This window comes from Engraulis encrasicolus, chromosome 3 (genome assembly GCF_034702125.1).
Source record: "Engraulis encrasicolus isolate BLACKSEA-1 chromosome 3, IST_EnEncr_1.0, whole genome shotgun sequence".
Classification (NCBI taxonomy): Eukaryota; Metazoa; Chordata; class Actinopteri; order Clupeiformes; family Engraulidae; genus Engraulis; species Engraulis encrasicolus.
In genome coordinates this window covers 58,431,276-58,446,874 of record NC_085859.1, presented here as the reverse complement: position 1 = coordinate 58,446,874, position 15,599 = coordinate 58,431,276, and the positions used below count along the sequence as shown (strand labels likewise).

General features: G+C 42.7%; 2 protein-coding genes across 5 annotated transcripts; both read left to right on the top strand.

Annotated features, from left to right (window-relative positions):
• The first annotated feature begins 252 nt into the window (after positions 1-252).
• carnmt1 (carnosine N-methyltransferase 1) lies at positions 253-8,399 on the top strand. Of its 4 annotated transcripts, none has more exons than XR_010034414.1 (9): positions 253-511; positions 2,287-2,482; positions 2,996-3,162; positions 3,300-3,440; positions 5,161-5,339; positions 6,104-6,217; positions 6,367-6,470; positions 6,631-6,744; positions 7,296-7,392. XR_010034414.1 is itself a non-coding variant. In XM_063195779.1 (9 exons), the coding sequence occupies exons 1-8, from the start codon at positions 378-380 to the stop codon at positions 6,985-6,987; spliced, it is 1,092 nt and encodes a 363-aa protein (XP_063051849.1). In that variant the 5' UTR covers positions 253-377; the 3' UTR covers positions 6,988-6,998; positions 7,296-7,392. The 4 variants fall into 4 exon arrangements, 2 of the variants coding, with proteins under 2 accessions (XP_063051849.1, XP_063051848.1); XR_010034413.1 differs by having other exon boundaries at positions 6,631-6,767; positions 7,296-7,388; XM_063195779.1 differs by lacking the exon at positions 6,631-6,744 and adding an exon at positions 6,931-6,998.
• Positions 8,400-8,539: 140 nt separating this feature from the next.
• Positions 8,540-10,605, top strand: wu:fa19b12 (uncharacterized protein LOC560551 homolog). Its single transcript, XM_063195780.1, has 2 exons — positions 8,540-9,039; positions 9,707-10,605. The coding sequence occupies exons 1-2, from the start codon at positions 8,632-8,634 to the stop codon at positions 9,866-9,868; spliced, it is 570 nt and encodes a 189-aa protein (XP_063051850.1). The 5' UTR covers positions 8,540-8,631; the 3' UTR covers positions 9,869-10,605.
• Positions 10,606-15,599: the final 4,994 nt, after the last annotated feature.

Below are 15,599 nucleotides of genomic sequence, written 5' to 3'. Positions count from 1 at the left end.
ATTAGACTTGAATGAGGGAAGAGGGAAAGCATCAAAATAGCCTACTCCCAGCAGATAACTGATATTATGTTTATAAACAGATGAAGAGGCTATGGTGTGATGTCCCCTCTGTCATCCACCTACCTGCACTGTATCTTTATTAAAAAAAAATAAAAATAAATAAAAAAATAGAGAAGGAAAAACTATGCACTGTATATCTATCTACAGAGAGACTGGATAAGATAATTATACTCCTAGAATCTTTGGGGTCTACCAGGGCTCTGTGAATCGATTATGCTGAAATCCATTAGCTTGCACGCGCCTGACTATTTGTTTCGATTGCTTATGCCTGGCCTGCAACACCGAAGCGTCTGATCTGATGGTGTTGTCTTTTTGCCATGGCCGAAAGCACGGGGGAAGGGGATAAAGAAGGACCTTTTTACCGACAACGAGTTAAATGCTCACCCGAAGAGGAAGCAAGACTCGAAAGGCAACATTTTTGGAAAGTCATCGATGCATTTAGACATTACAGGTATAGCAATGTGCTGTGCTCCTCAAAGAAGTGCTAGCTGACTAGCTAACTGAAATGTGATGGTTAGCATTGGAATTTCAATTTTTGTCATTGTCCGAAGTTTTCAGAGTACCACCGTACTACAGATTTTGGATTGACTTTCTACACGTGAACTACTGACAACGTCCTAAACCACAATCCAGCACAGTTGGCTTTATTTCCCTGAACTTTATTTTCTACGTTAGTGGACATTGCAATTGAACACATTGCTTTATATTATAGGATTGTTTGTTCTCTTTACATATGCAGTCCTGACAAAACTTACACAACACCAGGTCGGATCCAGCAGTCGACAACTACGGTACAGCTCAGTGACCATGCACATGCTCTTCCATGTTTAGTTCTAGGTAACAGCGCAGTCAGTTACAGAATCACACCCATGCCTTCTTGATGAGTTGACGGATGTTAGTTCATCTGAAGCCCATGCATGATGCATCATTGCACCCGTTACCCTGGTTAAAAAAAAAAAACAGTCCCTCGCACTACACATCTCTAAAGAACTGAGGGACCAGGGCAGTGAGTCTGATTGCTTTGGAGATTGTTTGGAAATCCTAATGTGCAGGATTGTTGTATCTTGACAGCAATTATATGACTATGACTTCACTCAGGCGTATTTAAAAATACACTGGCCCCAGTAGGCCCACTAACCACGTTTTACAAAATAAACAAACAGCTACTTCTCTGCTCATCCATGGAGAATTCATTGAGTTTCAGTAATAAAGTTCTCTCATACAGTATTCACACAGTACCAATGCACACTAACAAACCCTTATATTATGGATGAGAACATTCATCTAGCCTTGAACTGAACCAATAAACTCAGAAGCTTGGGAACAGCTATTGTTAAAGTTCCCTTTGGGACAGCTCCATGTAAGATACATCAGTACTTGAGTATAGTTCTCATACAACACTCATACACACTCGAATAGTACTCATGCAGACACTGTGTCACAAATTAGGATTTAAAGGTGCGCTGTGTATGATGGTGGCCAGAGTAGGGTATTGCAACTGTGCTGCTCATTGTTGAAACTGCTGACTATCACCAAGTTTCATCTTTTCATGGATATTTACTAAAATAATCAACTAATATTTACTTGTATGACCAAAGTGCAGTACGTTTTGCAGCTAAAAATGTCTATTTCTGGAGATTGAAAATGGCAAACATGGAGATACCCCTTTTCATGTATGAAAAAAAAATGCAAATTTCCCAGTAATAATGAATACTTAGAATTTGATGATGGTGGCGTGAATTCTGGAAATAACCTATTAAAAATATTACACAGTACACCTTTAATGTCATCAAAGTGCATAAAGGAGTAGAGCGCTGCCTTCCATGTTCTATTAGTGTACGTGTAGGAGCTATTCTGTCGTGTTGCTGCAATCTTCTGCCATTAATAGCATGTGCATAAGCAGTGCTGTAATCTTCCTGACCTGAAATGTTCTACTAGAATACATGTGCAGCAGGAGTGTTGGTTTAATGTTCTGCTAGACTGTGCATGTGGAAGATTTGCTGTAATTACTGCACTGTGTATGGTACAGAAGAGAAGCACAATTTCAATGTCCTTGTATGACCCATGCATATGAGGTTATGAAGTTGACTTAACTTAATGGTCCAAAATGCTCTATCAGAGGGCATACGATGTAAGGCTTTTGCTGTAGGGCTCATTTAAAATGTTCTGCATAAAGGACTGTTTCCTGTCATGTCCCTGTAATGTTCCTGTAACATTCTTCTCTAGAGTCCATGTGCGGGAGCGGGTCAACCGCGCCGAGCGCCACTTCCGTTACCTTCCGCAGCATCACCAGCAGCTGGTGCCCAACTTCCTGTCCAACCTGGACAGGATCCGGCAGTGCGTCGACCACAACCACGACGTGCTGCAGGCCATCGTGCACAACTGCATCCACATGTTTGAGAACATGGAGTACGGCCAATACGTGAGTCATCTTCACCCCCCTACACACGCACACACACACACACACACACATACTGTGTGCATAGTTTCCATTGTACATGTTGCCATTAGGGATGGGACTCTTTGGCAAACACACTTCGAAAATCAATGGCCACTATTGAATAATAATAATAATAATAATAATAATATTGAATAATATTCAAGTATTATTCTACCTGCCTGTAAACAGTGTGTTTGGGAGTTTCTGACACACCTTTTGTATTGAAAATGAATGTTGATGATCCATTGATGAAACTTTTCACTCATTTTCATAGTCACTTAATGCAGTAAGGCAAGCTCATACAGAATTTTAATGTGGGGTCTGCATTTTTATGAGTGTGAAATTTCTATTCTAACAGGTATAGCAAAATAACTATTCTAAATGCTGGCCTATTTTGAATATTGGAATCCCAATGGAATAATGGAATCCCAATCCCAATGCCAATGAGTCCCATCCCTAATTGACATTCTATTGTACTCTATTTTAATTGACCAGGAGGACCAGAGGAAAGCACGTCCAACGTCCACGTTCGACATGGACAAGCTCAAGTCCACCATCAAACAGTTTGTGCGCGACTGGAGCGAGGTCGGCAAGGCAGAGAGGGACTCTTGTTACGCCCCCATCATCCAGGAGATACAAAAGCAGTTTCCACTCGACAAATGGTGTGTTTGTTTCAGATAAATTGATAAATGTCCACTTGAACCTGGGTCTCCAATGACGACTGTCGTATTTGGCATGGGTGTGTTTTTCGCAGTGTAACACAATAGCCCCCTAAATAATGTGTTTTTGCGTTGCAAAGTGATGTGTCGAAGGTGAGCGTGCTGGTGCCAGGTGCGGGGTTGGGCCGGCTGGCATGGGAGATCGCTAGTCTGGGCTACACCTGCCAGGGCAACGAGTGGAGCTTCTTCATGCTCTTCTCCTCACACTTTGTACTCAACAGGTAATGGTGCGTTCAGGCGTACACACACACACACACACACACACACCTTTTGTGCTCAACAGGTAGAGACACACACACACACACAAGCATATAGACAGACATGAGCACACAGACAGACACAAGCACACAAACAGACACACCTCACACTCAACCTCACGCACAACAGGTACACACACACAGGTACACATACACACACAGACACTTTGTGCTCAACAGGTAGCACCACACGCACATGCACTACACGTCCTTCTATGATTTTAGAACAGACTGACAGTCGTACCACAACCCTTGGTGGCTGTTTTTGTTCGACGGACAGAACTAATGCAGCACTTTCATGTCAATGAATTTTCACCACTTAGCGCTCCATTTGGAACTCAGCCTCACACTACTGTGCTCACATGAATTGTCCTCAAGGAAGGCATCTTGCACCACACTGCTGCATTATTTCATTTACTGCAAGTCTGGATGAGAGCATCAGCTAAATGTGCTGCAGAATTGATATAACCCTTGGCATTAGACTGTGAGAACACTGCGGTCCTTATAATATAATATAATATCCACTGCAAACTTCACTTAGCTTGTGTTGCAGCTTGCAAACATGCTCCAAATAGACAACGAGAGCACATATAGCACATTTCATACAACTGACAGTGTTTCACACGAGCAAGATCAAGGGTTTAATAATCAACACACACACACACACACACAATATATCTGAAACTTAAAGGATTTATCCGGAGTTGGAACAAGTTTGCCTGATTTTTGCATGTTTGAGATGAAATACAGTCACTCTAGAGCAAAATCAAGGCAAAAGGATGCGTTTTGAGAAAGTTTGATAATATCACGTTAGCCATATCAGCTATGCAATATGAAAGATGCGGGCATCGTTTTTCGGCGGTTACACACATTTCAAAAACACAACATTTTAAAGTCTTGCACAGCTCAAAACAACGTCACACTTACCTCATAATATGTTGAGGGTATCCACACATAAACCGAAGTGTCCAAAGTCCTTCATGTATTCTTGAAAGGTCTGCAGAATGTGTTTTGTGAAGCTACTACCTTGAGAATATCTAAATTACGGTCAAGACAACTATTTGACACTAAAGCCCACCAAGTAGATTGCCGAGTGCGTCGCACCATCAGCTATGATTATTTCCATAGCGAGTAACCACAGCTGATGGTGCGACGCACTCGGCAATCTACTTGGTGGGCTTTAGTGTCAAATAGTTGTCTTGACCGTAATTTAGATATTCTCAAGGTAGTAGCTTCACAAAACACATTCTGCAGACCTTTCAAGAATACATGAAGGACTTTGGACACTTCGGTTTATGTGTGGATACCCTCAACATATTATGAGGTAAGTGTGACGTTGTTTTGAGCTGTGCAAGACTTTAAAATGTTGTGTTTTTGAAATGTGTGTAACCGCCGAAAAACGATGCCCGCATCTTTCATATTGCATAGCTGATATGGCTAACGAGGCTAACGTGATATTATCAAACTTTCTCAAAACGCATCCTTTTGCCTTGATTTTGCTCTAGAGTGACTGTATTTCATCCCAAACATGCAAAAATCAGGCAAACTTGTTCCAACTCCGGATAAATCCTTTAATAGGTAGAGTAGGTAACTAGACAGCCCACTTTACCTGCTTACCCCCTAAACCAATCTAAAGCAAGAATTGGGTGTGTCAAGCCCTTTGCCCTCCCCTCTGCCCTATCAGGTGTGAGAATGAGAACTCGATGACGTTGTACCCCTGGGTGCACCAGTTCAGCAATAACAAGCACTCTTCGGACCAGATCAGGCCCATCGCCTTCCCGGACGTCAACCCCCAGAGTTTGCCCCACGACTCCAACTTCTCCATGGTGGCCGGGGACTTTCAAGAGGTCTACACGGAAGAAGGTAAGTTACTCGTCATGCCTGTGTGTGTGCACGTGCGCTCGTGTGTTAGGGTTGGGAATTTTTTGGCAAACGCACTGTTAGAATAATATTCGAATAATATTTGAATATTATACTCCCTGGCTGAAAAGAGTGCGTGGGGGACTTTAATATGCCTTTCGTGTTGAAAATGAAAGACGATCCATTATTTTTTTGCTGAGCAAATGCAGAAATTTGCATGCATGCAACTTTGCACTAATATCTTCATTGTCACTTGAAGGGCCAGATTTGTATGTGGGGTCTGCATTTTTGTGATTGAGTGAGTGTGGATTTTGAGACAGTCCTTTCGAATTTTCGAATCCAAAAGGACTATTATAAATTCAAAAGTATATTGAATATTCAAAAGACGAGTTGCATCCCTATTTTGTGTGTGTGTCTGTGTGTGTGTCTGTGTGGGTGTATAACTAGGTGAGTGACATTCACACCTAAATGTATGATATGCAGAATTAGCACAAATCGTATTTTTGCACACACCTGGAAGAAAACTCACAAAGATCCATGTGGACAGGTTATGGGCGTTATTTATGTATAGGCGTATGTACAGTATAGGCCACTCAGTGACAGAGCTGTCAGAGATTATGAACCTAAACTAAACTAAAGCTGTGAGAACAAAAAAAAACATTGACCATCTCAACCATTTCATCTGAACACACACACCCACACACTCGCATTGCTTCATGTCATCTTTATTATTGACTGAACCGTTCTTCTTGGTGTTGCCTTTGCAGATGCCTGGGACTGCATAGCCACCTGCTTCTTTATCGACACTGCCCACAATGCCCTGGACTACATAGAGACCATCTGGAACATCCTCAAGCCTGGTGGCATCTGGATCAACCTAGGTGAGTCTTGCTGAAACAACCACTGCAAGGATATGTGTGAAGATTCTCATTCATTCATCCAGGTTATCAAAAGGAGTTGTAACAAAATCCAAGAATTCCAGTTGCTTTTTTGAGTCACAGAGCAATGTATTTGCCTTCTTTCCTTCCAGGGCCCCTCCTGTACCATTTTGAGAACATGGCCAATGAACTGTCCATCGAGCTGAGCTACGAAGACATGAAAGCTGCCATCTTGAAATATGGATTTGAGTTGGAGGTAAATACTTATTTTGAGTCAAATCAAAGGGAAGGTCCAGTGAACATTATTTGAACATTAAAACTCAACTTTGTAACTTTTAAGATACTAAAAAATGAACCTAAAGGGAGCATTGTTCTTTTTTATTTGTTTTTGGGCTTTTATGCCTTTATTCTCATAGGACAATGAGAGAGGAAGAGGGAATGACAGGAAATGAGTGAGAGGGAGACGGGAAATGATCTAGAAATTCCTTAGCCCACTGAGCCACAGCGCCCCAGGGAGGATACTGTTACTTGTAAGAAAATCTTCCAACTGAAGGTGTGTCTAAGTTAGATGCGGCGCGTCCAAGTTGGTAATGAGAATATGTTGCAGTTGGGGTAGGGGTTCTGCTAGAAGAGCACATCTTTGCACCATCTGTGGTTGAGGTATCAGTGTGATTGCAAAGACGTTTCATTCCTGCATTGTTTACCGCCCCTTGCAGAGTTTTTGTAGGGAAGTGTGTGTCTGGCAGCGCGACGAACGCACGCACGCCCAGTAGTAGTTGCAGAGGTAACCAATCACTTCCTCAATTTGTCAACTGAACGCCGCAGGGCAAATTAATTGTTATTAAAGTGTTTTTAAAGAAATTTGGTCAGCGATTAAGTGTAACAGTGTTAGATAAGCAATAAGCCATTTGAGCCTGTGCGTTCTGCTCTAAAAGGACAGGGACGTTTACGGCACTCAGCTTCACGTCAACCCACGGCCTCTCCTGGCTTATTGCTTCGTTATCAAACAGGCTGTGAAGTAACCCACAGTTACATTCAGATTGCCCTGACATTTGTTTGTGTTTTGGAAAAAACTTTTCAGAGTGAGAAAGAATCCGTCCCCACGACGTACACAGAAAACGAGCGCTCCATGCTTAAGTACCTGTACGACTGTGTGTTCTTCGTGATGCGGAAGCCGGTCCATCTAGCCAACGGCCAACGGGATGAAGGAGAGGATTTCATGAACCGCCACCAGGAGCCAACAGAATCAACAGAAACCACCAATCAGACAACCACGTGACCCAGGCTCACCAATCAGGATTGGCCAGTTTGAAATCGTCTGGCTGGGTAGTGGCTTTGAAAGCAGTTACATTTGGGGCTTGAAATGTTGATGTGTGTGCATGTAATGATGATGTGCATTGCTGACTTTGGCATGCCTCTCATCTACGAATGTCAGTTGTACCACATGGGAAGTGTGTGTGTGCGTGTGTGTGTGTGAGAGAGAGAGAGAGAGAGAGAGAGAGAGAGAGAGAGATACAGATACAGATACAGCAATGTTAGTTCCAAATTCCATGTCACCTTTCCAAGTCTAGATAGCCTCGGTTTTAATTCAGCCAGTAGTCAGCCAGTAGTCAGCCAGACGATTTCAAAGCAAGCCCAGTGTCATAAAGAATAACATTGCTCTAGATGATTGAAGCTTATCTACAGCATAAGCCAATGATTCCAGTCATGTGTGTGTGTGTTTTTTCTCCATGGAGAACCAAATCATCTTTTATATTATGAAGAAGCCAAACCGGACTTAAACTAACCAATGGTGTGTGTGCGTGTGTTTTTTTAACTTGTCTATGGATATATACGCCATGTTTAGGTGCCTCTTATCACGATGATGTAATTGTCTTGGCCTCCATTTCGGGGTGTGCTACTCTTGCACACGTCTCGGTTGGAGGACACACTTAAGTCTGTTTTTATTTATATTCTTACAGTTTGTCCACAGAGACTCTAAAAGGGGGGTTAAAGAATATATGGTGTGTATGGATTGGTATGTTGTGTAGCCAGTGTGATGTGTTGATTTATAGTTGTGAGCAGCTGGCCATCACCATATGAATTGATTTTAATGTCTCAGTAGACGACTGTAGTGTACAATGATTAATTTCTGTAGCTAAAAAGGATATCATGAGCAACGTTACAATAAAGCAAATGTTTTTTTACGTGTTGATAGTTTCTGAAGTTATTGATGCGTAGGCTACTGTGTCTGCCTGTGTCTGGTCAAATATATAACAGCAATGGCAAGTGTTATCATTACATCTGTTTATTTCTTATTTTGCTCGGGCTGTTCCACTAGGGGGAGCCACTGAGTACTGTGGCGCAGGAAAGTGACGACACATAAAACGCTGAAGAGCCTGGTCCATGCGCAAGGTGCAGAAGCGTGTTTGATATTGATGTGCAGCCGCAGAAGAAGTTTTTTTAAGTTTATTGTTTGTGCACCCATGACGAAAAGGAGAGCAGAGGGGGTACTCTATCATGACTCGCCACAAAAAAGACTTTGCTTCCAGTCTTTGTGCACCAATGACATGGCGTTACCTGATCTACGACTTGTCCCAGATGCGGACGGTTCGTTGCTGTCTTTCTTGAGTAACCACTGCAGGAAAAGGAATCATGTTGAACCTGGAGATACATTGGACTTCTACCGGCCGCCGAAAAGGACTGTGAAAAACTTCATAGGTGGAGATGCCTTGACGGATAATGTTTATAATTCTGGGAGATTCCCGAAGATTGGCATGCAACAGATTGCGTCGAAGAAACGGCCTCGCGAGGACACAGAACATCACGAGGCAGATCAACAAAATGTAATAGAATAGTATATAATGTTTTGTTGTATGAATATTTGTAATTACATTCGTTGCCAATAAGTGTCACTGGTAAATGTTCATCCAGAATAGCCAAGTACCTTTGGCTGCGCAGTTAACATAATTATACCCATAAGATGTCGCTATTGGCCTGTGCACGAGAGAGCCACAAGCAATTGGTGCACGACACCTGCAAGAAGCCTAACAATCTTCTCTCACCAAATGCGTCATTAATTGGAACAACTTGAAAACAAATTCTACGCCAAAACAAATAGTTTGCCAGCTAACTACACGTTATATTAGAAGTGCTGAACTTGTGATAATGTTGCGGTGGGCTTGAATTTGAAAAATATAATTTCTGCAGTGCCAGCATAGATAGCCAGATTACTTAGCCTGCTGGTCCTGATGCAAGTCCTGACTCCTAAGGGATGAGAGGTAAGCGGACAATACTGTGGTGCGTTAATAGAGAAAATGCTGAACATTAAGCATCTTAGACCTACCACTCCTGTACTTATCTTATTGCGGGCACAGTGCATAAAAGTGCATAAAACTACTTTTTCTTTTTTTCTTAACTTTTTTTTGTCAGAGTAATGTTACAAGGAAAATGTTATTTTTGCGAGCAAAATCAATGTTATTTAATGTGCACACTCTTCCTGTTGTTTCTTAGGCGACTGCGAAGGTAGACGAAGACGACATGAGCACATTCAACACATTTCAGTTCTGGAGAGTTCCTCTGCCGGACCTCGACATGTCTGTGCTCGAAAATAACACCTCTCCACAACCCATGACCCCCAAAAATTCCAAAAACTCTGAATCCATGGAGACATGAACATCATTGTCTGGGTCTGTCAAGAGAACAGAAAAGGAAAAAAAAGAAAAAGAAAAGCTCTGAAGAGAGCCTCAAAGAAGAGATGCTTGTGCCTGCTCTCAATCTCAGGAGTCAGTCTCAGGACTGTGTTGTCTGACCTGTGGTATGCCTGATCCACCCCCCTGAAGACCAATATACAGTGTAGAAATCTAGCACTACAAAACTTGTCACTAAACTATTGTTCTTGCTTTAAACCTTACAGTCATTGCATGTGAATTCCTTGATGTCTTCATCTGGGGTGAAGTTGGTGTAATATGATGCTACTTTAAATCCTCATGGAAGATGTTTTTATTATTAGTAGTAGTAGTAGTATCATTATTTTTTAATTTAACATGGTCAGTTTCTCCTGAATATCTGAGGTATGGCTGCTCACTCTGTTGAGTCAGGTGTGATGTGAGTAACCTCACCATCTTCCTTTTTACTGAATTGCTTTGATATTACAGAGCTTTGTGTTTCTTATATCCATACGGCAAGAGTACCCACTTGTAGCCCTTGCATTGCAGATGATTCCTCTTATTTGGATATGTTCTTTATTTTAAGTTTTCAGATGTTTTCTTGTAAGAAATACAAAGTATTTATGTTAGTGGGAAAAGTATGTGCGTATGTTAGAATTTAGTGCTATCTGCTGACACCACCATTGCCATGATGTGTATTGAGATTGCTTTTTGGCAAATAAAATAGTTTTTTTTTTTTTTTAATTTTGGATTGCCCCTGTTCTTCCTATGTATGCTGCCTGCAAAGCAAAAATCAGTGACTGCGCAGAGCTCCAAACAGAGTAAAGCGACTTAAAAATCATCCTTGTCCAGCTAGTAGTTTTAGGGATTATGAATAGGATTATGTTTGGTTACTTTATATTCCGTCATTCTTCTTCTGCAGAACTATCATTTTTTATGTCACTTCATATTTTGATATAACATCCTAATGTCTGACATAATAACAACTCTATAAATATATGACATTAAAATTATAATTTTCAACAACAATGCAGTTACTGTCTTTTTGCTTAGTAGGGCAGTATAATATTTGTGCCCCTGGGCCTGTCCACTCAAGGCTAGTCATCTGAAATAGTGTCCATGCATCCTGGACAGGAGCATGGATTCCAGAACCCACACCACCCTTCAGGGGAAGATCAGCTTTTAGCAAAAATGTATGTGTGTGTGCATACATTTTTGGACAGTAGTGCACATCAAACTCTCTGTCACACGTCTTTATTAACAACCGAAAAATATGCATTTCAACACGCTCTTTTTCAAAAGGTTGTGTTGTAAAACATAAAAGTGTGTGCATTCCAATATGCGACCTTGCATCCACTTGGGCTTGTGGCCTCACGTTTTGCTGATGCCCCGCCTCCGTGGGGAAAACAATTATTTCCCTGCTGTCAGCTTGGCCAAAACAATTTTTGGGGGACTATTCTTCATTTACCATCCTGTTTGAAAAATAGAAAATGACTTTACAATTGAGCTTTTGCGAGATATTGAAATATAATGTTGTTGTCAGTGATGTTATCACGACGTATTACTTCCTGTACAAGCAAAAGTGGAGGAAGCAAGGTCACATATTGGAAAGCACTCTATGTGATGCTACAATCACTATGTTTACATGAGACATTTAATTCTGAATGAACTCACTTTAATTCTGAATAAAGGTTAATTCCGCTTTGAAAACATCATATAAACAGTTCACAATTCGGAATTAAATGAAAGATCGAAGTAAACTCGACCAAGCTATTTAATTCTGAATTATTAATTCAATTTAATAAAAATGCCATGTAAACGTAGCCATTGAGGCATTGAGACTGGAATGACTACCCCCAAATTTTCTCTCTCCAGCTGCCTCACAGTCACTCTACTGCCACGGTCCAACAAGGCCCCAGCTGCAGCTTAGGGGAAACAGAGGCGACAATGTGTCTTTCATAGACCTCAAGATTTCCAGTTCTTTCTATGATGATCAGGGCAGCTGAGTGTCTGGTCGGGGAGGGGATTCCTCCACCCTGAGTGTCTTGATTGTTTCTCCAGCTTCGGTGAGCACTGAGCAGTGTGGGTGGGCTTCCCAAGGCATAGCTCAAGGCCATCCACCCCCTCTTCCTCCTCCTCTCCCTCTTGTTTCTGCGTTTTGATAAAGGCACCTGAATTCTATGGGTTTCAGCACGTAGAAAGTAACAGGAGTGGCGGTTGAGGGTTTCTGTGGTACAGCTAGGCAAGACACCTGCCCAAATACAATGTAGACTTACATACATGAGGAGCCAGGTTCCAGGGGTCATTCGCCCTACACCATCTCTCTCTCTCTCTCTCTCTCTCTCTCTCTCTCTCTCTCTCTCTCTCTCTCTCTCTCTCTCTCTCTCTGTACAACTGTATCGCACGTAACGTGTATCGTCACGTCGCCACGAATCAAATATAAAATGAAAATTAAATATAAAAATAATAAAATTAAATAATATAAAATGATTATTAAAATGTTGTGTGCACTGTAGGCCTAGGCTATGCCCTTCTGGCATCACGGACAGGCACTTGGTTTTAGACCCATGCATCTCCATCTCTGCAATGACTAACTTTGCCATATAGGCCTAGGCCCAGAGGTGTATCTTGCCACTAAGCTAAGCAGGCAGTCGTTTGGGGCCCCCAAGCCCCTAGACAACATATAATAGCTCAGACTTTACTACAGTTGTGGCAATTTTGTTGCAAATGCTCATTCTTTTCAGCTGACCCTAGAATCGCCTCTACCTAGGCCTGCTGTTTTAAAGCACCATTTTGCTTTACCCCCCCCCATAATCAGACATGCTACACACAGTGCTCACAGCTAGCAGGTAATTGGACACTACGATACACCCCGCACTTACTGTCTGTCTTCATTCGCCACTCGCTTTTCTCTATACAATTCGATGCAGTTGCACAGGAATGAATGTGCGTTAAATACAAATCCACTGCAACAGTAAAGAGTCTTGTTAAAACACATTGCAACATTTTGAAGATTTTTGATGCATCAGAAATCCAGTGCACATCAAATTTAGAAAACATGAATGTCAATAAGCACTGGTCTGACATAGAATTTATACATTTTGATATTAGGCCTGTGCCACCATGCAGGCAGGGTTTTCGATGCCCTTTTTTCAGACAAGGTGAAGGTCAAGTCCAGGGGTGGAGAACCTTTCTCATTCGTAGGGCCACTTCAAATTCATCCGAGGGCTGTGCTTTGAAAAACTTGTGCTGAGGCATATAAAGGCCTGTCTCCCCCCAACCCTAGACCCTCATCAGTTTGCATACCGGGCAAACAGATCCACTGAGGATGCAATAGCCATTGCTCTCCACTCTGCACTGAGTCACCTGGAAAGACAAGGAAGCTACGTCAGGATGCTCTTCATCGATTATAGCTCAGCTTTTAACACCATCATTCCTGACATCCTAATCCCCAAGCTGAGACATCTAGGACTTCCATCATCCACATGCTCCTGGATCAAAGACTTCCTTATTAATCGTCCCCAACAGGTGAAACTAGGTCACCATCTCTCAACCACCCGCACCCTCAGCACCGGCTCGCCCCAAGGATGTGTGTTGAGCCCACTTCTCTACTCCCTCTACACGTTTGACTGTAGCCCCATCCACCCAGAGAACATCATTGTCAAATTTGCAGATGACACAACAGTGGTGGGGCTGATAACCGAGGGAAAGGAGGAGGCCTACAGGGATGAGGTCCTGAAACTTGGAGAGTGGTGTGCATCCAACAACCTGGCCCTGAACATCTCCAAGACAAAGGAGCTCATCCTGGACTTCCGGCGGAACAAAGATGCTCCTGCCCCCCTGTACATCAATGGAGAACGTGTAGAGCAAGTGAGCTCATTTAAATTCCTAGGTGTACACATCTCCGCTGATCTCTCCTGGTCGACTAACACCTCAGCTCTGGTAAAAAAGGCCCAGCAGCGATTGCACTTCCTCAGAGTACTCAAGAAAGAACAGTTAGACTCAAGCTTGCTGGTGACCTTTTACCGTTCCACCATAGAGAGCCTGCTGACCTACGCAGTGTCAGTGTGGCACTCAAGTTGCACTGAGGCTGACAGGAAGAGACTGCAGAGGGTGACCAAAACAGCACAGAAAATCATAGGCTGCCCCCTGCCTCCCATACCCACCATCTACAACTCACGCTGCGTAAGTAGAGCCAGGAGTATCATTAAAGATCCCACACATCCTGGCTTTCATCTCTTTACACTGTTGCCCTCTGGCAGGCGCTACAAGGCATTGCTAGCCAGAACCAATAGGATGAAGAACAGCTTCTTCCCCAAAGCTGTTACAACAATGAACACACACTTACTGGACAATGTTCATCTATAAAGGACTGTGCACTACGTAGGGAAGCTAAAATCTCGGTATACGTTGTATACTGACAATAAAGGCTTTCTATTCTATTTCTATTCTATTCTATTTTGTGTTTTTTAGATGCAATTTCCTGCGTTCTAATCAATTTCAGCGGAAGGAACATCAAATCCCATCTGACTCACTCCCTCAAATTTGAGATGACAAAATTATTGTCACCTGGCCACCAAACAATACAGTAGGTAGGCCTGCACACAAGTCATTTTTGTAGCAACCACAATCAATGGTAGTAACTCATGAACTCAAATAATTGGAAAGATAATTATTGCAAAGATGGTTTTGAAGGCTGGATTGGGTCGTGCCATGGGCCAAGTTGGCCTGGCCTCTTGGGGTTTTGGGGTCCCAGTGGGACTATACCAGTTCATTGTACACTATATCAGCATCTTGGAAAGATTATTATTGTGAGGGCGGTTTTGGAGACCGGGTTGGGTCGTGGCTGAGGGACCATATTGGCCTGGCCCTTTGGGGCCTCTGGCCCACTGTGGGTCGAGGCCATGGGGCCAAGTTGACCTGGCCTCTTGGGGTCTTGGCCCTTTGGCCCCCTTGGGCCCCCGAACCCTTGGCCTAGGGACTATACCAGGACATTGTACACTATATTGGCTGGCACTTGAAGCAACTTGGAAAGATTAGTATTGCAAATGTGGTTTTGAAGGGCGATTTGTGTCGTGGCCGAAGGGCCCCTGGGCCTGGGCCCGGTAGGCCCCTTCATTAATCCACCCCTGGCAATAGGCCTAGGTTATCACTCATCTAAGGTATCCTATTGATTCGCTTCATGCCAGCGACACTAAACAAACTAAATAGACATAAGAAACACCCACTGTTTGCGCGAGCCGTTCGTCTCTCACCTGAAGTGTTTTATTTGTTATCTGGCATGCGCTCAATTATCAGCGGTCAAAGTTCGAAGATAGTTCTAGACATTCCTTGCCCAATGCAAATACCGGGTAGCCTACGTAGTTTCTTCACATAGGCCTACATTACAACATTAGAATCACAATAATACCCCCCCAATTAATTCCGTCCTAAAATAACCGCATTCTGTTTCATATAGGCCTAGGCTAATAGCCTATAATAACTTAATTATTGAGGGATTCAACATTTTCTGGACTTTCAATTTAAACACAACTAGCCTATTGATTATGTTTTCCTGCTAATGTTAAAGCGTTTTCAAACCATCAGCACCTCCGACTGACAAGCCTACAGCTGTAAAAAAAAAAAAAAAAAAAAAAAAAAAAACAACTCTCTCTCTACCCAACAGATCTCAACATTTTTCATGGCGTAACGCCTCTTTTATCGGGAAATCCCACCCACCGCTTCCTCTGGAACACAGC